We start from the raw sequence: 22,750 nt of genomic DNA, 5'->3' as shown, positions 1-22,750 counted from the left end.
AGAAAATCTCCAATACAGTGGATTTGTTTAGAATGAGAAGCTTGTAGGTGATGTACGAGCCAGTTAAGGGCTTGTCTGCTTCTCAAATCGCCAGGCTTTGCACTCTGATGTACTGTTCATGGTCTAGCTTGTTGAATCAGTAGGCTTTGCTATGCTAACTCACACCCAAGGACATGAAAGTGAAATGGAAAAGGAAAGCAGCATCTGATTATCTCTCTCTCTCTCTATCTCTGTGTAGAAAAAGATGAGACTGGCGTGATGGACAGTCTGCTGGAAGCGCTGCAATCCGGAGCTGCTTTCAGAGACCGACGGAAGAGAGCACCTAGGCCCCGAGGTGAGTCTCATCTCTTTCATCACGTCCTCTCCACTTCCCGCCATCACACTCGCTATACCTCTCATTTGACATGCAGCCCCTGCACCTTCAGTCTTTCTTCAGTAATCTCTTCTTAAAGCCCTTGCTATCTATCTGCTATATTGCACTTCTCTCGACACCATGAATCTCACCCGGACCGCGTCTCTCGAGTGGGCAGTGTGAATGTATAAAATCACGTTAGTATAGCTGGTATGGAACCTTCGGGACCCATCTTCCTCCCCTCAGTAAGGTAAAGCATAGGACATCTACTCCTCTTTTATTACGGCTGCTGTCTGGCTCTGATGTTCACACTGGATGGCTGATGTCACAACTGGTTACAGAGCCAGGTACTTCTAGTATGGCCTGCTCTGATCGCTCTGACCACAGTCTGAGTGAATCCAGCCCATCCTCATGCCTCCTGGGTTCAGGAACACACACACACACACACATGCATTCGGCTGCAACCAAACTGACAGCCTAATTCAAATAAACGCTTAAGTTGCAATGCAATTTTTTCACTTATGTAAAAAAAAAATAAAAAAAAAAATGAAATGAATATTTTATCAAAAGATTTGAAGATATCTAATCAGCTCTTCTCTGCAGCGTTTTCTGTTCGTTTGCTCACTCTCAGAGGTGCCAACAGCTTTGGTGCTTTTCAGATAAAGCAGCAATCAGACTGAATGCAAATACAATTCGCCCAGCAGTAACGTTAAATCACTGAAGGGGAAAGGACACGAGACCTGAATGTCACTCTTGCTTCTGGTAGCGGTTCATTTGCACCACCGTTATCGAAGGTGAACTTTGGGCTGTGAATTCATGACCCTCAGTCCTATGAGCCAATAGAAATCAAGCGGACGGGGGCTGGGGACTGTCGGGGCTGCAAAAGAATAAATAAAAAATAGTTGTGTTTAGGTTGTTGCCACCTCTGCGTTCACTTACGAACACTTCGATCCTAATTAAGTCTAAATTTGCAGCGTCTTGTGCTTCATTATTTAGACATTCCGTTGATTCTACTGAGTCTGAGTGATAATTAAGCGCCACGGCTGAGCTGTTTGTTCTTATTTATTACGACTAACATAATTCAGACAACTGGATATAGTTAGCAGTCGGGTGATTTATTTTAAAAGTGGGTACATCCACCAAACCAGGCTGTAAGAAACGATACAACTCTTTCAGTCCTTCTTGTCATGTCAAGCTGTGTGCGCACGCTAAATTCTGCTCTTGAGAGACCGAGCGCAATTTTGGACCACGGTCTAATGTCGCACCTCCTGTTGCTCTGCTCCACCCGCATTAGCACAGACGTTTTCATCTATTTCACCACACGAGTAGGCACTGTGCAAGAAGAGGAAGAGAAAAAAAAAATAATGCCCCCTGAACAACCATCCTACATCGGCGCACGCTCCGTTGTAGAACATAGCAACTGCATAAAATCAATGTTAAATTGATGCTGCTAATAAATTGATGCTGGAGTGGAATCAGACACGAGTAGAAGACTAGTATGAATCATTCCACTGAGATTAATCCATAGATCTGTGCACATCAGTGTATATAGCGTATATCAAATGAGAACGCTATGAACTCGAAATGAACTCCTCAATGACAAAAAAAAAAAAACCCACTCTTCATAATATCTCACTTTATATCTTTCAACACTGAATTCACTCCCCAGTTGAGAATACCTACACTATTGACTTACCAAAAATGATTGTAGCAGACGTGTTTATACAAATGTCCCATAGGTCTGTCTTTCTCAGTCTTATACTCGCTCATACACGGTTTTGTTTTTGTTTATTTGTTGTTTGTTTGTTGTGTTATTTTTTTTTTTTTGGTATTCCACAGATGAAGCAACTCACATGGTCAGCCAAAGGCCAGTTCTGAAAGACTGCAACCACGGTAAAGAGAAGCAAACGGAAAATATTTCTCCTGTCTGTGTGCTTGGCTCATCTCCCCATTCTTCATTTCTCATTAATACTGCAATCTAACCTTAGTCCCCCTTCATTAACACTGCGCTGTTAGTCTTTTCCTGTCTCTGGTACCATATGTACATTATGAGTTTTGCCTCATTCCTCAGACTCCAGGGAAGTCTGAGGGAAATTGAGATTGATCAAGCTGCTTCTCTAATGTATTCCAAGCATAGTAACATGACTCATAATTGTGATACATTACCTTTCATTATACCGGTTAAGACTTTTGTCTCCATGAGCATTGCACAGTTCATGCTGTACAGTTCCACTAGCCGGTGTGGTGCGTTTTGTCTCATAATTGCGCATTGACCTGTGAAATATTCTCGATCAGAGCGCGTATCTGGTGATGTATCACAGTTTATTAGCTAGAACAAAGCTCCTTGCATGATATTTGTTCTCTGCTTCTCTTTCTTCAAGATCTATGTTTTGTGTGTTTTCCGTTAATCCCCTGACCAATCATAGCGCTTCTAACCTGCCTGGCAGTGATTGGCACTTTGGCGTAGGTGTTCTTTCTTTTCCTTTTTCTGCCTAAGTGGGGATTGTTGCTAATGTGCATGCATTAGCTCCGATGACAACTTAGTGTTAATGCGCTCTGGAGCTGCCCACGGAGACTTGTTGATTGCCCACCTGTCAGAATGGCACTTCACAGGCAGCCTGTCGGTTATGTTGGAGTTAAATTGGCCCAGTAGCAGTAGGCGAGGGTTTTGCTGAAGAACCGCTCTATGCCCCTGGCCCTCTTACAGGGAAATTGTTAAGGTAAGAGCTCTATATTCAGTGTGGTACAGACCGTAATGACCTGTTATGTCAGGAAAGTCCATTGTAACCACCAGCGACAGAACCTTGTTTGTGTAAACTTGCTTATTGCTGAATATCCTAATATTATGTATCTGCTCATGAAGACATTGTAATACTGAGTCTGCATTCAATTTCCTAGAATTGTGTATGGTACTGTAGGAGCAGGACTAGTGTGAGTCATCAGCACAAGATAAACAATGGCTGCCTCATCAAGGTTGCACTATAATTACTATTGAATCACTTAGAATAATTAAACTATAACCTTATTTAGGCTGTTATTGCTTTTGATGGGAGTCTCTGTAGCTGGTAGGGCAAGCATGCGTGAATACAATTATTGAGGATTCTCACTCGATACTGACTCTCCATCTCTCTCTCTCACACACACTCACTCACTCACTCACTCACTCACTCTCTAACACAATTAAATGAGAGAAATTAAGCCAGTGGTTTAGAAAGAGAAAGACGTATGACATCTATGTTTTTTCAGTCAGACTGTCAGAACTTTTTACTGCTCTTCTGCCTGGCACATTGCATTCTGGGATTGCTGAAGCAACCCCCGTGGAGGACATATGGTCCTCTGAGGTGACGGTGAGGACACAGCAGTCTTACTGCGCCCTTGTCCCTGTGCTCGGAACGCGGCCTGGCTGAGTAACAGAGCCCCGGGCTTCGCTGCGTCCGTATAGGCCTCTGCTCCACCAGGCCCCAGCACAGACCTGGATAATTAGCTCTCATCTCACACCAGGCCTCTGTCCCATTCATCTTCATTTTCACCCTGCCATCTGCTTTTTAAATAAAACTCCACAGTGTCACATGCTAACACACTCAGCACGCAAAGGCCCCTGGTCCCCTTGGTGCTCTACCTCACGGCCTGAACTTAATTACTTGTTATTTGCACAGTACCCTGCCATGAGACTATTTCTCTCTCTTGAGGTTTGTCAGGTAGGGGGGAGTTTTGTTTCTGTGTGTCTGTCGGTGTCGTCTTGTCTGTCTGTGCATGTATACGTGTATTCAGTAATTGGTATCACGGCCTGGCTGATGTAACGTCCGGACAGTATCAAGGTTACACAGCGTTTATGGAAATCATGCAGATAAAGCGGTGTTAATAGTGCATAAAATGTTGTATATGTGAATGTGAGGCTAATTTGAACAACCATTAAATATACTGTAGAGTACCAGGGGACCTAATCACACACTGATACAGCAATTGTTTATGACTGAGCACAGTTGCTCTTGTTTGTGAGTTCAGCTGTTTCATGTTAATTCCTTGTTTTCGCATTACGTTAGTAGGTTATGGTTTGCTTTGTATGTAGATTTCTTGTATTTCAGCTGTTCAGATTTTCAAGCTCTCAGTCCTTTGTGTAAATGCTTTGTTCAACTAATACTGTAGGGTTCTGCTTATTTTTTGACCTTGTCAAATTATATCAGCTTATAGCGTGTAGTCCCCTCTGATTAAAAATGTGGTCCGTGTCACTTGGATGGTATCTTATGCATAGCGTTGCGATGTCATGGTATTAAGGCATGGCACTGCAGGTGAATAATCTTTTACAGCTGATATTACTATTTTTCCATATGAACTTTTTAAAAGAATTATAATCATTTATGCAAACAAGGCTTCATCTAATTAAATATGCATACATTTACATACATAATCAAGCTAAAAATTCTTGTATTTTAATGGTGTTCATTCAGATTTTTATTTCACTGCTAAGGCATCCTCATGAGAAAGACAGTTGTGATTGAAAGTTTGTGAACCCTTGACAGTGTTCTATATTTCTGCATAAATATGACCTAAAATTTCATCAGATTTTCACTCTGGGATGTTGGTGGGTTTCCTCACATGAACCGCTTGCTTCAGGTCCTTCCACAACATTTCTATTGGATTAAGGTCAGGACTTTGACTTGGCCTTTCCAAAACTTGAACTTTATTCTTCTTTAACCATTCTTTGGTCGAATGACTTGTGTGCTTAGGGTCGTTGTCTTGCTGCGTGACATACTTTCTCTTCGTGTGTCAGTTCATAGACAGATGTCCTGACGTTTTCCTTTATAATTCACTGGTACAATTCAGAATTCATTGTTCCATCAATGATGACAAGTCATCCTGGACCAGATGCAGCAAAACAGTCCCTAACCATGATACTACTACTACTACTACCACCACCGTGTTTCACAGATGGGATAAGGTTCTTATGCTGGAATGTAGTGTTTTCCTTTCTCCAAACAAAACACTTCTCATTTAAACCAAATGACAAAACATTCTTCTAATAGCCTTCTGGCTTGTCCACATGATCTTTAGCAAACTGCAGAAGGGCAGCAATGTTCTTTCTGGAGAGCAGTGGCTTTCTCCTTATAACCCTGCCATTCACATCATTGTTGTTCAGTGTTCTTCTGATGGTGGACTCATGAACATTAGCATTACCCAATGTGAGAGAGGCCTGTAGTAGCTTAGAAATTAGCCTGGGTTCCTATGTGACCTTGTGGACTGTTACACGTCTTGCTCTTGGAGTGATCTTTGTTGCTCGCCCATCTGGGGAGTTTTTGTCTCATTTGTTTATTTGGGTTCTCTTTATCTACTTTTAGGACATGTGTTAAAATCTGATGATGCTTGTTATACTTATGCAGAATTCTAGAAGATTTTAAAGGTCAGCCAACTAAATATATTTATATATGAGACATTATTTACCAGAATTGTCATTTCTACCTGTAGTGTCTTGCCTTGAAACTAAATTAAGGCATCTGTTTGCGTGCCTGTACTATACAAAACCGTGTTATGTGTATGTTCTAATCCTCTGTGGTTTGTCCTTTATCATCAGTATTAAGCGATCGAACATCAGTCAGTCGGTCACAGGCTCAGTGACTAACAGAAGGATGGATGATAAAGTTTGTCAGCACCCCTCTGTACTTTGCTCCCTCCTCCCTCCCTGCTGTAAATACTCCTCTGTAATTGATCTCCTGGGCTTTGATGTTTCACACTCCAGCAGCACGGCAGAGAGAATTAAAACAGAAACATCTTTGCAAAGAGATACTGTAATTAAGCACGGAAAGTTACATGAACCGGTCAGCTCGGTGTGTAGCCATTATTTCAGTGGGTGCCAGCTCTGGTTGTGGTGTGCATATGATTGGGAGGGCATAGGGTGTCTCAGTACAGAGCTCCCATGGCAGGTTGATGTGACCAGGAATTGGGAGGCAGTACTGCAGTACTTTAGGGAGTGGGAAAGTTATGTTGCATTATATAAAGCTCCCACTACGGTGGCAGGTTGTCCGTTTAAGAGCCTACTATTTGGATTTTATAGGTAATTTGTGGTGATGCAGACCACTGGGTACCTGTGCTGGGCTCCTCCTTTGGGTTTATATTTATTTGTTTGTTTGTTTGTTTATTCTTTTGTTGTAAAAGCACTTCGCCTGGTTCGTCTTTTTCTTTTTTTTCCCTTCCAAGAGGGGCATGAGCAAGAAAGACAAAGAGAGTGGTGTGGCTCTTCAGCTTGTTCTGACTTTACTATTGACTTTACCTAACACACATGCGTATAGATAGCGCTACTGTATATGCTGCGTTAGCTGTGAGAGACTTGGACTTTACTGAGATGTGGCTCCATGTAGCAAAGTTGTTAAGCTCAAATTGGAAAGGTTTCCCATCCAAGACCATTGGCATGTCTGGTTTAACCCAATAAGGAATTTATTTATGGTGCTCAGAAGATAACGCTACGCATTCATATGGTGCAAGACCAAATCACAAAGTGGAGGGAGTATAGAACGTAACAAGTCAGCAGCAGACTAACCATACACTATAGGGCTAAAAGTATGTGGACACCTGACCATCACACCAGCATGGGGTTCTTCCCCCAAACCCTTTTCCCCAAAGTTGGAAGCAAACAATTGTATAGAAAGTCTTTGCGTGCTGTAACAGTAAGATTTCCCTTCACTGGACCTAAGCGGCCCAAACCTGTTCCCGCGTGACAATGCAGAGGGAATTCCATGAAGACATGGTTTGTTAAGGTTGGACTGGAAGAACTCGAGTGTCCTACACGGATCCCCGACCTCAACCCCACTGAACACCTTTGGGATGAACTGGAACACTGACTGAACCCCAGACCTCCTCACCTGACATCAACACCTGACCTCACTAATGCTCTTGTAGCAGAATGAAGACAAATCCTCACAGCCACGCTCTGAAATCTGGTGGAAAGCCTTCCCAGAAGAGTGGAGCTTATTATAACGGCAAAAAGGAAATTAAATCTAACATAGTATGTTCAACAAGTATGATGGTAAGGTGTCCACAAACTTTTGGCCATATCGTGTAACTAAACTCTAGGTGTGTCCCTGATCACATTGTTATTTATTAATCTCTGTGGTTTCTAAATATATGTGGTGTATATGACTTGTTCACATTGTAGTATAAATATTGTAGTATAATATGTGATTCACACGATTATAACAGCCACCACAACATCGGCAGAAAGCTTTGCATGACATGTCCGCATGGGCAAATATACAGCCCCAAACAGCTGCAATGAATTCGCTAACGTTCTTCAGGTCAATCAGGAATTTCCCTGGAAACCAGGATTGTTTTGACTCTGATATCTGGATATCGCTTTTAATCCTCCAGATTCATAAAAGATGCACTGGCAAGTGTGTGAACAATGTGCGCACGCACACACACACACACACGTACGCAACATTACTCTGCAAGTGTATCACCGGTCTTTCAGTGTCTGTGTGTGACTGAGAACTCCAGGTGGAGGTCCGGACTCAGCCGAAACACTGAACCATTCTCCCTTTACGAATCTATTAGGCATGATTCCCTTATTAATACCTGACCTCACAATGATGATGTAACGTTTTTTTTTTTTTTTAAATTGGAGCTTAAGATGGATTTGCAGTCGGCCAGGAAAGGTCAGCGAGCACTCGGTAAATTAAACCCTGGGAATGTTCACAGTTGGATGAGTGAAGGAGCATGGACCGCAACTAAAGGTTTTACGACTGGGTTTAATGGACACATGCAATGACCTTATCGGTTCCTACTGGGAATCTCTGCTGTGTGCTGATTTACTCGACTACGCTGCTTTTGTGGAACGTTTCTAACGCTGCTGTTTACTTTATGAAACTCAAGTGTGACAGCTCTTGTTTTTGTGCCTTAATTAATGGAGATCCGCTACATCATCATTCATACTAATCATTACTAATCGTTACTAATCATTATTGATTGACGGGAAAGCAGAAGCAGAGTATGAAGGGAATAAAGCGCATATTTGAGCATCACGAGATGTCAAGATGTTTAAACTAATCATTTCTCAAGCTATAAACTGCCCAGATACATTTTTGCTTAAAAGATCTGGGACTGATGTTAGACAGTTCTGGTTTCTGATCTTTGCTGATGATGCTTTTAGGATGAAATGTTCTTCCTAAGTCTAAAAATTTATTTGGAGGAAATGAGGTTCAGTTGAGGCTTTTTTTTTTCTTTCCCCCCTCCCTTTTTTTTCCTCTCCGTGCTAGCTCACTCATTTTGTCCCGAGGCAGCCTCAGCTATTACACACCGAAAGTTGCTGGACTGAGTGTATGAAGGAGTGTGGGTGAAATATGAACTTTCCCCAATATGTTCTAGTGTCAAAGTAATTGCCCCTGCCTGTTTTAATAGGCTTTAAGAAACAGTGGTGCTCGGAGACCTAGCCAGCCGAGACTGCAGATTCAGAGCACGTTATTCCACTGAGGCTTCCAGACTGTACGAAGCTTTATGGAAGAGTCTGCAAGCATGTGCTGCTTTCAGTTAGTGCTTAAGGGAATATTCTACATAAACAGTTTGTGCTTACTGGCTCAGAGTCGTGACACAATGCTGATATTTCTCAGCGTAGGGAAACGCATCGCTGTTGATGATTTAAGAAGAAAAACACGAAGGACTATTCTGTTACAGGAAAGTAATTAACGACCGGGTGGTGTGATCTGTTAAGTTGATTATTTTCCAATAGCGGGGCATCTCGAAGTGTTTTATTCCTGTTTTATCTCGCAGTAATTTCTGAACTTTAAAAAAAAAATTCATTTAATAGCGACACACCATAGTTTTTATTTGTTTATAGTTGTGTTTAATGTTGCGGAACGTCTGCAGAACAAGATGGTTCCTGTTATCAATTATGATATAACAGTGATAAAGAGCCGTTCCCTCACCAGCCTCTTACTTTCTCTCTCGAAGTTATTAAGAGAAAAATGCAGCTTGTTATGTTCGAGAAAACAGAAAGCCCTCTGTTCTAAAGACTTTTCTTTTTTCTGTCGGAGAAGTTAAAGGAGCAGAGTCACCGCTGCTGTTATGAAGCAGTGATAATGGAGACTCCTTCCCTGTGTACGTTGTCACTATAGGAACAATAACATGTTAGAATGAGCGCATTAATATATCCCTAAACGTTGCAGTTGCAGGAGCTGTCGTGAGAGCTGCTGTTAAAGAGAATAAATAAACACCTTCTTCCAATCAGAATCGAGCATTAACAGAGTCACGGTGTAAATATGTTATACACCAAGCCGCAATAACATGAAGTGAATAACTTCACCTGTCAGTGATTACCTCGTTACAGTGTCAAGGGGTGGGATATATTAGACTGCGAGTGAACAGTCAGTTCTCGAAGTTGATGTGTTGGAAGCAGATAAAATGGGCAAGAGTAAGGATCTGAACGAATCTGGCTAGACGACTGGGGTGTTCCCAGTGCTCTGGGATGGGGTGTTCCCGGTATGCAGTGGTTAATACCTACCAAAAGTAGTCCAAGGAAGGACAACCGGTGAACTGGTCACAGGGTCATGGGCGCCCAAGGCTCATTGACGTGCGTGGGGAGCGAAGGCTAGCCCGTCTGGTCCGATCCCACAGAAGAGCTACTGTAGCACAGACTGGTGAAAAAGTTCATACTGGTTATGACAGAAAGGAGTCAGAACACACAGTGCATCACAGCACACTGTGTATGGGGCTGTGTAGCTGCAGACCGGTCAGAGTGCCCTGTACACCACTGAAAACACCTACAATGGGCACATGAGCATCAGAACTGGACCATGGAGCAATGAAAGAAGGTGGTCTGGTCTGATGAATCATGTTCTCTTTTACATCATGTGGACGGCCGGGTGTGTGTGTGTCGTTACCCGGGGAAGAGACGGCACCAGGATGCACTATGGGGAAACGGCAAGCTGGTGGAGTCAGTACGATGTTCTAGGCAGTGTTCAGCTGGGAAACATTGGGTCCTGGCATTCATGTGGATGTTACTTTGACACGTACCACCAGGAAGGTGTTGACTTGGCCTTCAAATTCCTCACATCTCAATCTGATTGAGCATCTGTGGGATGTGTTGGACAAAATCCGATCCAAGGAACTTACGGGGCATAAAACACCTGCTCCTAACATCTTGGAGGTCTTGTGGAGTCCATGCCTCAACGGGCCAGGGGTATTTTCGCGGCACGAGGAGGACCTACAAAATATTAGGCAGGAGGTTTTAAAGTGTATGTTGATCGGTGTATATGTATGCTTTAGCAATTTAAATTCACTTTGGCAGCCGTGTGGAAATATCCATAGCCGTGTTTCAGCCTTTGCAGCTTCAGATTTCTCCTTCTGACAAAGCCTCATCTTTCAAATAAAACCAGTGTCTAATCAACACCGATGGTAGAAGCACACAGCGTATTTCTATGTGCTTTGACAGTGTGTTCGAGTTTTTAAGGCAGTGCTGTTTATTGGTAGTCTCTCATGTTTTATTTTATAATTGCTATCAAAGCCAGAGAATCTTCGCTTTATTCTTCTCCTTTTTTCCAGCACAAATGGCAACCAGAGAAAATGGAAAGCAATAGTTAATCACCAGCTCTCAGACAGGGGGGGGGTTGCACTTCTCTCTCCTACATCCGCTCTCTAATTGATGCTACATGTCATTGTTCTAAAAGTTGGAATGTCAAAACTCTTGATTTATTGGTATTTCAGAGCCATACATCATCTGAACATCACATACAGGCCGTGTGCATTTTATTAGGATGAGTGATTAATTCAGAAAGTGCCTGTACAGGAACCCTGACTGAACACACTTTCAAGTGCTATCAGATAGCACGCAGATACTTACACAACTAGAAATCCAGACACACACAGAGACAGACCTAGTGACACGAAGAATCTAATTTAATCCATTAAAAACCCAGGGCTGCTTAGAGCCAGTGTGTGTATTAAAAACCCTCTCTGGGGTTTTTGGAGTGGTGCTTGGTTCCGTTGGCTCACCTTTTTAATGAAGCCCCCGTCCCCCCCCCCCCCCCCCCCACTTCTTTCTTTTTTTATTTTTATTTTTTTTTAAAATACAGCGTGTGTGAGAGAGAGGACTTTGTGTTTGGTCAGGTCCTGTGTGTAGTAAGTAGTGGGAGAGATGTTTTACAAAGGCTAATTAAAGCCAGTACACAGAGGGTGTAGAACCTGCACATTCATGGAAGTATTGTGAGTGTGTGTGTGTGTGTGTGGTGCAACACTAATAAATGGGGATGTAAGCTCTCACGGTTCAGTGGAGGAACTTTAAACCAGTGTGGGTCTGTGGTGTATTCACTGGGTGCTCAGGTTAATAAACATGCTGATGATAGGTTAATAAAGAAGTTATTAAACATGCTAATGTGCCGATGTGCCGTGGAGCTCGGCGCAGAGGTGCGTACGCACACTTTAGCAGATAGAGGAAGTTCTCGATGTGGACGTCGTAACCCTCCTACATATTCTCAAAACTTATTGTCTAAAATAGCTTTACACTTTCCTCATGATATCATGGTGTTAATTGACCAGTTAAAAACATTTAACAGGCTGTGAAAATGAAAAGAAATATTTATTATGAAATCTTTGTTTAAAAAAAAAAAAATTATAAAAAAATTCTCTTTGCACATAATAACAAGGACCAACAGGAAGCAAAAAAATAAAAGCAGTCAAAAGTACTGTTGCTGGAGGAGGTCTGTAGTAATTAAGATCGATGCACCTGGGACAAGCGATCTCTGTATCCCGTGTCTTCACAACGTACGCATTGTTTTCATGTACCTCGTTTTAATATAAACTGATTCTTTTGACCTTTATTATAAGCTCTTGTTGTAGTGTGCATTGTGTTTGAACATTACCCTTTCCTTTCTTCCCACAGGATATAATGGAATCTTTATTGATATCAATTCGAACTCTATATACTGTGTTTCACTAGGGGTTATTTTTTCATTGGTGGTTTTATAGAAGGTCAAAATATGTTGTAATCGTTCTAGGTGTATAAGTCCTTAAGATACATTTTTTTTTCAAAAGATTCAGAACCCTGAGATGCTCCAATAATTATTACTTTACCCCACCTTCTCATGTCAAATGGATCCAATTCAAATAGGAGAGTTTTTTTTTTTTTCAAGGACAGCATTTTACATAAAATCTTGTACGTCGTCAGTAGGCTGTTTATCACATTGTCGTTATAATCTGAAAGTGAGAGTGACTGAGTAAAGGCAGTGTGCTCGGCCAAAAAACAGCATTTTTATTGGTATTTTGAAAAGGTCAGCTGTGAGGTTACCGTCCGATCGTCCACTGTAACTAACCAGGACAACGTATAAGGTTTAGGTATTGACTTGAGGAGGTTACTGGAACCAATCATTTGTTGGTTAATCATGTAATGGCTAAATTTGCATGAAAGCAAGGGTCAGAAGGGTCAGTTGTTGCCTGCTTGTTGTGTCCAGAATCACAGTTGCTTTTTAAATGAATGGGCTGCTTTGCTGTGAGGATGTAGAGTTACATTAGCATTAAAAGACTAGACTTGGCGTTTGTTCAAACTTTTCTCTACATAGAGAGCATGTTTAATTATTAACATTTCAATACATGTTTTTGTTCGCTTGTACTAAGAATAAAGCCTAAAATCACTCATAATTACTGTTGTGTTGTACTGAATATCAGCACGGCTGTGATTACCTGCGGCCTCGTGTCCACAGCCGTGCTGATATTCAGTACAACAGCTTAATAATGATAAGTTTTGAGTTGCACGTGCGATACTGCTTTTATACAACAGTTCTATAAACGGTAATCGATACCGATTTAATATCAAGTAACTGACATTACTTTTCAGCGCAGTGTGGTAAAATATTTTTTGTGTTTGCTCTGTCAGTAAAAAATAATTCCCAAAACGAAGCCACAGCTGGATAGAGCGTTGTGTGTTGCCATGTTGGGGCCGTCAGTAAAAATGTTTACTGGTTAATTCGTAAGTTGTGAAATCGTCACGTCTAAATCTATATAATTCCTCCTTTGAGAGATAGGACAAATTTTTCAAAGGGAAGAATTTTGTTTGACGTTTTTGTGTGTTATGAATTCCTCATAATCTCAGGGAAAGTACAAGTCACTGGAATGTCTTTTATTGTATTGCCACCGTGTTGGCATGTTGGATAAAACTTCATATAAACAGCCTTGGTCAGTCATACCTTTTTTCATACCTGTCTCACCCTCAGACTTATTATGTTAGAGTACGGTGGTTGTAGTTTTGAACTGTAGTAAATAATCACATCATCTTTCCTTCTTTTCTCTGCACATTCTTGTATTCTTTGAGTATAAACGGATATCTTGATTGCATATGGACCACAAAAAGCATCCCCCCCCTTCCCTCCTCGTCGTCTTAGAGTGGTGTGGGGATAATGGCCTTAATAAAGTTTAAGTAAAACTTTATTCTATCAGTTCACTGGAATGGTTAAGGACATGAGGATTTGAAAGAGGTGTTCAGGTCTGCTAGTAAGTCATTTTGCTTTGGAGTAAGTTCGTGTAGGTGAACGCCAAACACCAAAAAATTGCCAACCTTGGAAGTATGACTCAATAGATAACAAGACCGCAGAATGTAGTCTCTTCTTTCTGAGTGGAAATAAAAACCTGACGTGAAGGAACTAGTCATTATGCCGAGTTCAACTCAAGGTCGCAGCCGCAAACCAGGAAAAGCCAAAGAGAACGCCTCCTCAACTTGAAACTCGTCCACTTGGTGTAGTCATCTCAACTCCGAGTTCCTCCTCAGTTTACAGAGCGACGACAGATTAACATGGCTGCTCACAACATCAGACGTAAACAAAGTAGTGCTTATGTTTAAATGAGTTATACTGTAGATTAGTCAACATGGAGATACGCTCACTGGGCACTTTATGAGGAACACCTTTACACCTACTCTTTTATGCAATTATCTAATCAGCCATAAGTCATGTGGCAGTAGTGCAGTGCATAAAAACATGCAGATACGGGCCAGCAGCTTTGGATAATGTTTACATCAACCATCAAAATGGGGAGAAAATGTGACCGGTCATTTTAACCGTGGCATGATTTGTTGGTGCCAAAAAGGGTGGTTTGAGTATTTCTATATCTGCTGATCTCCTGTGATTTTCACACACAGCGGAATGGCTCAGAATGGTGCATTAAAGAAAAAAAATGTCCAGTGAGCAGCAGTTCTTCAGATGGAAACGCCTTGTTCACGAGAGAGGTCAACAGAGAATAGCCAGACTGGTTCATGCTGACAAAGGCTACAGTAACTCAAATAATCCCTCTGTGCAATTTGTAGTGAGCAGAAAAGCATCTCAGAATGCACAACATGTCGAACATTGAGGCGGATGTGCTACAACGGCAGAAGACCACATCAGATTCCGCTTCTGTCATCCAAGAACAGAAAGCTGAGGCTACAGTGGGCACAGGATCAACAAAACCGGACAGTTGAAGACTGGAGAAACGTAGCCCGGTCTGATGAATCTCGATTTCTGCTGAGGCACACAGATGGTAGGGTCAGAATTTGGCACCAACAGCATGAACCCATGGACACAACCTGCCTTGTGGCAACAGTCCAGGCTGGTGGAGGTAGTGTAATGGTGTGGGGAATGTTTTCTTGACACACTTTGGGCCTGCCACAGACTATTTCAGCATTGTTGCTGACCATGTGCATCCATTCATACCGACAGTTTACCATCTTCTAATGGCTACTTCCAGCATGTCACAAAGCAAAAGTCATCTGCTTTCATGGACAACAGTTTTTCAATGGTCTTCCAAGTCACTGCATCTGAATCCAATAAAACACCGTTAGGATGTGGTAGGAAGTGAGACTCGCAGCATGAAACTGCACCTGAAAAATCTGCAGGAATTTCCTGATGCATTCATGTCAACATGGACCAGAATCTCAAAGAATGTTCCCAACATCTTGTGGAATCCACGCCATGAAGAATTGAGGCTGTTTTGAGAGTAAAGGGAGGCCCTGCTCAGAATAAGTATAGTGTTCCTAATAAAGATGAAGCGTTCGGGGAGTGTATATTCTCTTGTTAAATCTAGAAAAATGACTAGAGGCGGAAAATATGCATCACTCATCACTGTTAGCTGGCTAGCCGTTTTTTGAGGATGAAAATGACATCATTCCGACCTGCGAAGTAGCAGTCACGGAACCTATTCTGTCTTTGCTTGTCCCATGATCTGAAGATACTCCCATTCTCTTGCGAATAAAAACATGTCCTAATGCACACCTCTGGCTCAAACTTACCCACTCTGATGGCAAACGCTTTGCAGAGGTGGTGTGCTGCTTTGGTCAGAGCCTTTTCTCTCTGTTAATTTGATGTAGAGTGTTCTGGCATCGTTGCCAACCTGTGTGGTTCGCTCCAAAAAAGACGTGCAACATGATTTATCCCAAGCACTGAAATGTTGCTGGAGGCCATTCTGACATAGCTGCTCTCTCTATTCAGAGTGTGTCCTGCTTTACATCTGGTCTCTGAGTATCATGCACTTTTTTGTCTTTTTTTTTTCTCCTCTCTTGTCTTGATCTCTTGTGTTCTTGATCTTTCCCTTCCCTCCCACAACCATCTCTTATCTCTTTTTCATCCTTTCGCTGATTATGGCTCTCTCTGTATATGTCTGTCCAACTCTCTCCCCTTTATGCCCTCTTTCCCCCCTCTCTCTCATACAGGCATAAAAGAAACACACTGGCTGTAAGCTGATCTCTTGTGCTTTTCTTTTTTTGCGCTATTTCTCACAGCAGACTCTAGGTCAGTGGAAATGGACAGGATGTCCTTGAACACAGAGAGAGAATTGTGGCTGATCTGTAGGTGAATCTCTTAGTGGGTCTCCTTCCTACTTCTAGTCGACACACACGAGAATCCTACCACTTAGACAGAAGGACAAGCTGAGATCAGGTCTGGATAAAATGAAGGTAGAAATGGGAGAGAAACTGTGGTGGGTAAGCCAACATTTCTTGGGAGACAGCGAGTGAAAATTGGGACTAATGGGAAGGAACGGGCTTAAGATAAGGCGGAAAAGATTTTAGTGGGTAAAATATGGAAAATAATGAGAAAAAGAAAGGAATGTAGCATCCAATGGGGCTTGAGGTGTGCAATGCTTTAATGGTGAACGTTTGCACTGGAGGGTTTTCTTTCTCAGGCTGGATCTGTCATTACCTTCACACAGAGGCACTGAAACCTGCTGCCATTGGTGGCCATGTTGACACAGTACACTGTCCTTCCAAAGAAAATGAAGCGGTGTACAGCAGCTCATATGGTTAGAGGGGATACGATGAACAAGACCCCATGCTTTTTGTGTTAATTGAATTTTACTTTCCCTCTTATCTCGGAGCTGCGTGCAGACATAGCCCTCATACAGCAGCTCATCTATCTCTCCCCAAACCGACGCTACCGGGCGACGCAAAAGCATTAGCTAGAGCTTCCCACCCTGAAGTGTCAGTCACCACACACAGCCACAGTCCAAACCTTGCACTGGATACTCTGGAGGGAGGATAGGGCTAAATTGGTGTGAATTTACACACACAGGAAGAAAAAAAGGGGGGGGTGAGTGGTAAGCATTAAAGAACGTACCTTGAAGCTTAAGGTGATTTGTATTCAAAGTAGAATTTTCATGGATTTATTTATTTATTTATTTTTAAAGATAGCTTGCTTCTTTTCTCTCTATCTTACTCCTATGTTCTTTCTCTTTCTAACACCCAAGCCTCCGAGTTTTCCAAGTGCCAGTTTAGTCTCCCACCACATTTGCTTTACTCTTTGCTTGTGTGGTGGTAATGGTGACAAATTGGGTTGTGACAGTTAATCTGGAAGTGTGATAAAGAACACAATCACTGCCCTACTGTACTGTCAAACATCAGGGGGAGCTGACAGAGCCTGGGCAGAAATTTGGCTACTTCAGAAATCACACATGATTACAGCTCTCTGGTCCCGCACACTTTTAGATCTCAGCGAAATCTTGATTGAAGTACTATTGTTTCGGTTTTCTGTATGAATAATGGCACAAGCTGGAGGAGTTTGTTGTAATTGTGACCGATTTGTAGCTACGGTTGTGTTACTAGCTAGGTTGAGCAATGGGAAACACTGACTACGTTTACATGGACAGCAATAATCTAATTATTGACCTTAATCTGAGTAAGATAATAATGTGATTAAGGTGTTTACGAGTCGCTTTTAGAATACTCCTGTCATGTTCCCGTTTTACATGTTATTGATCATAATTAGATTAACAGCCCGCGTCATTACGTCACCGCGCCACGCCGTCCGACGTCCCTCCAGAATTTCACGTTTCAACATACAGTTGGTTTTCGTTATGGTACCGTATACAGTTTTGGGTGTTTTTATTTAAATTTTTTACGGACGCTTCAAGTGCGGTTAATTATTAGTCATGCTATACGTGCAAATAGACGGCTGCTTGAAGCCGTGGGCTGCTTCTCAAATCGCATACTTACCTACTGTATAGTAGCCGAGATGCATGTATTTTTCCCCACTACAGGCCTATAGTAGGCAAGTATGCTGTTTGGGACGCAGCCGGACTCTCTTGTTCGCCGTAAAACGTAAAACTGCCGTGTGTGATCGTGTCCTGTCGCAAAATGCGTTGAAAACGCTCACACGATGTTCATAATGTGATTCAGGTGTTTACATGTCTGTAATGCACTTCCATATTACGATTAAAACAGGAGAAATCCACCTGTCTTAATTCGATTAGAGCTTAATTAGATTATGACCATAATTAGATTAAGGTTGCTGTTTACATGGTAGTTTCTTAATCAAATTATGGTCTTAATTAGATTAAGAGTGGATTATTGTTGTCCATGTAAACGCACTCACTGAAATGTGTTAAAGCTTGCATTAAGCTATAATATACTTTCTTCTTATATTATATGACCATGTATAGCAATGTGAATTACATGCTATGGGAAATCTATACAGGAAAACAAGGAAATAATGAGCAACAGGTAGATATAAGTATGAAACGGGGGTTCGCTCAGGTTGGCTGAGAAGGTGGGTGTGGTTTTCACGTTTATTCTGGTAGATCTCGAACAAGATTTATTCCATTATTAAACATTAAACAGTTGATATTTCTCTCAAAATGACAGCAATGTGAATTCACCTACTCGTTAATGGCAATCAAATGCTGGGACTGTCAAGACAGATTAAAATCGAAGTGCACTGTTGCTTCCAGTAACTCGTGCAGAAATGCACCTGTATCTCGCCCAGTGTAGACTGACTGAGGGCTTGACGTGATGTGAGTCTTGACGTGACACTCACGTGACGCTTCTGCTGTAAATTAAGGGCAAGAATGCTACATCCATCACAGCTGGGAGTCCATGGAGCAAAATGACAGAGTTAATGTGTTATGTGTTATGTACTGTACTGTATGTCATGCTAAAATCTCCTCTGACTCCTATTCAGCTATCGAACAAGATGTCCTGAAGAGTAGCACTCCTTAGCTGTCACCTTCCCTGGCTTGAATACCAGAGAGCTCAAGGGAAACCGCTCCGAGTAATCCCGAGGCACAGAAAACAATTTTTCCAGAATAAAAACACCCTGGGAATATTCCATCCATCCATCCATCCATCTTCTATAACGCTTATCCTTACTTCAGGGTCATGGGGGAACCTGGAGCCTATCCCAGGAAGCATGGGGCACAAGGCGGGGTACACCCTGGACAGGGTGCCGATCCATCGCAGGGAACAATCACATACACACTCACACACCCATTCATACACTACGGACACTTTAGACACACCAATCAGCCTACCGTGCATGTCTTTGGACTGGGGGAGGAAACCGGAGTACCCGGAGGAAACCCCTGCAGCACGGGGAGAACATGCAAACTCCGCACACACAGGGCCACGGTGGGAATCGATCCCCCGACCCTGGAGGTGTGAGACGAATGTGCTAATATTAATAAATAAAAAATATTTAATTCATTAGACATTTATTTTGACCAATATATAGTCTGAAATCTTTTTTTAAATCACAAAATGTTTTTATTTTCGATTAAAATCAATAGTTCTCCCGTATAACATAATCAGATATGTTCATGAAAATAGTCAATAAGACATTTCTGTTGGCTTGATTGCCATTTATCTGACCTGGCTTTTTCTATTTGCCGTGATGTTTGTTGGTGTAGCGAAAGTCAATCTAGCTCCACTGGCTTTTATTGTGTGTAATGAAGCGTGTTTGTGGGTTAGACTGAACTCACTTTATCATATTCTCCTCAGCCAAAATGTAATCAGTCTCGAATGGTGGAGGGAAGGGGGAGTGGTGGGTTCTTAGCAGTTTTCCAAAACCCTGTCCACATCCCAACAACTCTGTACAGTAACTGAGATGGATCCGCCTCAGGACAGTCTAATGGGTGGAGTTGGAGTGTGTGCTCATGAGTCATTGTTGCTTCCTGTTGGTCTCAATCGTCTTCTCCTTAAAGCCCTGGGGCTTAGTTTTAGCCCAGCTGCCCCAGGCAGGGGGAGTTCATTAGGGCAAAGTAGTCTCTGATCACCTCCCTCTTAGGTATAAATTAGGCAGGCCTGCTTCTCAGATCTCTCTCAGAATGACCCGCTGAGGGATTTTTCCCTACACCTCACTTCTCATCTCACATCCTGCTCCCAACACTAGGCCATCAGAGAGTTGTGCTTGCGGTTTGGTAGTACTTGATTTTTATTTTGTCAGTTTCTTTTTGCCTATCATACACTTTCTTGCTGTTTCTCTCTGTCTCTCTCAGAACATCATTGAACCTTCTGTTTGCCACATATCTAAAAAGGGCTCCATCTGGTATAATGTGGCTTCTGCACTAGGTGTTTCATTGCCCTTGCCTCCTGTTGTGCTTGTTTGTGTTAGATCATTAAAACTGTTGCTGCATGTACGCTGCACTGTTTTTCACGAAAGAGAGGTAAATGGTCTCAGCTTAGTAATTGCCTTGCCTGACATTTCACTGCGTATTGGTCTCAGGAGGTTAACAAATCTGTCAGCCTTACTCTTCGTTCTCTTTCACTCCTGGGATACCCAAACTGCAGTCTAAAGCCACGGCAGATATTAAACTTATTCATTATAATACGAGTTAATAGGTAAAGGATGTATCCTGCTATTTCATGTATGAGCAGACTTCCCTTTATCATCATAAGAAAACCAAATAGACTTCTGTTTGTTGAAATTTGGAGAAACGGACAAAGAAACCGAAGCCGACAGAAAGCTGTTCAAATAAGTCTAAGCGAGATGGCCACACCGGCGGGTCGTCGTCCGGTGGCTCAAGCAAACCGTGCACCATTTCCTCAAACAATAATATTTACGTTGGAATTATCTGTCTCCTTCATGCAAGACTCCTACTGTATTAACATCTCTGGTGTTTGCGTTCAAATTGGCCTGAGATGAGAGAGAACTCATTAATGCAATACAGGCTAATGCGGATGCAAATTACAGCTGCAGCACCCTGATTGTGTGTGTGTGTGTGTGTGTGTATACCCACGTGCATTGTATTGTATGTGCAATTGTGGCGTGCATTGAATCTCATTAATAGGCCCTTTGTTGATTACATAATTCCTCTTTAGGTTAATAGTGTTAGCAGTGTTTAATTACGCTAACAATGTTGAACACATTATGCTGTTCACTTTAAAATTTTAATCCTTATAATGTCATGACACACACACACACATCAGAGCATAGTTATTCTTCTTCATGGACCTTCATATCTCATCTTTTGCTCTGAAGCACTAGATATTGACTGGAGATGAGAATAATTAGTGATGCTGTGTGCGTTTGGCTAAGAGCCACCTCTTTGCATGAACTTTCCTTGTAGAGAGATTTCGACTGCAGATATCTGAGTAGGTGGGCAGCTGTTTTACTTCACACCGCATCGATATTCCAGAACTCGAAGGTGCTCACCTGGCACCGCGACATTTCCAGTGATGGTCTCCATGTTCTTGTTAGGACACAAATGTGAAGCGTGTTCCGTCTACCCTCACTATCAGAATATCACCATATGCTGGCATGCCTCAGCCTGAAGGCAATAGAAATTCGGGGCCTTGACAGCTGTATAGCAATTTTGAATGTCTCTATAGCATAACGCCCTTGTGACCTTAGTATTACGCATTTCTTTTTGAGTGCAGACTTTATCTTTTTTTTTTTTTTTTTAAATATCAAAGTTTTGAGAGTCCAGGTAGCAATGCTACCTTGATTACTGAAATTTACAGCTCAACAAGCTTCCCATGAGTTTAATTGAACACATTATTCTGTCAGAACAAATATTTTGTTCTTTCTGGCTGTTTTTTTTTTTTTTTTTAAAATAAATAAACCACATTGCATACACAAAATTCCATTTCCAATGTCCGCTAACTTTCGGTTCTCTCATGAAGTTTCAGCTTAAACATTAAACATACTGCATGTGGCTAATTAATGTAAGGAATGCCTTAATGCTACTAAACTTTCGAATCAGTAGCATTAAATCTAGCATTTCTTTTTCATATTACACATAAAATAAGATGCCAGATAGAACTTTATAATACTGAGGTCGTGACTTGAGACTTGTTATCATCAGGTTGCGAGTTAGTATAATTATATATTAATATATATTTATTAGTTAATATATAGGAAGTAGGTAGGCTGTGTTGATTTAGATAGGCTCAATTAATTTCAACTACAGACTCGGTACAAAATACAATTACGTGGTTTTTAAATAAATAAATAAATTCGTACATGTCGACACCAATACCTATACTGAAATGAGTTACTCAGTAATACGATATAATTCGTAATACTTAATATTACGCAATCGGGGGTGTGATAAAGCATCTCATTTAGCTCTGCTTACATAATGTATTTGTATGTTGTAGCGTTACAATTCCTCTTCAATGGAACTAAGAGGTCCAAACCTGTTCCAGCATGACAGTACCCCTGTGCACAAAGCGGGATCCAAGAAGACATGGTTTGCCAAGACAGGAGTGGAAGAACTGGAGTGTCTTGCACAGAACCCGGACCTCAAACACACTGAATACCTTCGGGATGAACGGGAACGCTGACTGTGCACCATACCTTCCCATCCAACATCAGTGCCCAACCTCACTAATGCTCTTGTAGCTGAATGGACAAATCCCCACAGCCAAAGTCTAATGGAAAGCCTTCCCGAAAGATTGGAGGCTGTTGTTGCAACAAAGGGGGAAACCAATTTTGGAATGAGATGTTCAACAAGCACATACGAGTGTGATGGTCAGGTGTCCACAAACTGTTGGCCATATAGTGTATATGTCATTGTAATCATCGTGTCAGACTGCCTAGCAGGTAAGAGCTGCTAATTTCACTTACCACACATTTTGTGTAGACATTTTTTCCACCCAGAAAACATTTGCTGTAGTGCAGGGTGTTGCTGTGTGCTACTAGAAATGAACTCTTGAACTGAGTTGGTTTCATTTGGTTTTTTTTC

The 22,750-nt window shown here is 41.9% G+C and overlaps 1 protein-coding gene across 2 annotated transcripts in view; it reads left to right on the top strand.

Moving 5' to 3' along the window:
* The window catches only part of diaph3 (diaphanous-related formin 3), a 376,752-nt gene that overhangs the window by 302,693 nt on the left and 51,309 nt on the right, over positions 1 to 22,750 (top strand). For both annotated transcript variants that reach the window (XR_008386878.1, XM_053634162.1), the window contains 2 exons: positions 239 to 334; positions 2,192 to 2,245. Coding sequence is in view for 1 of the 2 variants with exons in the window: in XM_053634162.1 (XP_053490137.1) it covers positions 239 to 334; positions 2,192 to 2,245 (150 nt within the window). In the remaining variant the exon portion in view is untranslated. The remainder of the gene's footprint in view (positions 1 to 238; positions 335 to 2,191; positions 2,246 to 22,750) is intronic.

This window comes from Ictalurus furcatus, chromosome 10 (assembly GCF_023375685.1).
Source record: "Ictalurus furcatus strain D&B chromosome 10, Billie_1.0, whole genome shotgun sequence".
In the NCBI taxonomy this organism is placed as follows: domain Eukaryota; kingdom Metazoa; phylum Chordata; class Actinopteri; order Siluriformes; family Ictaluridae; genus Ictalurus; species Ictalurus furcatus.
Note: the sequence above shows the minus strand (reverse complement) of the source record. Positions and strands in the feature narration are given on the sequence as shown.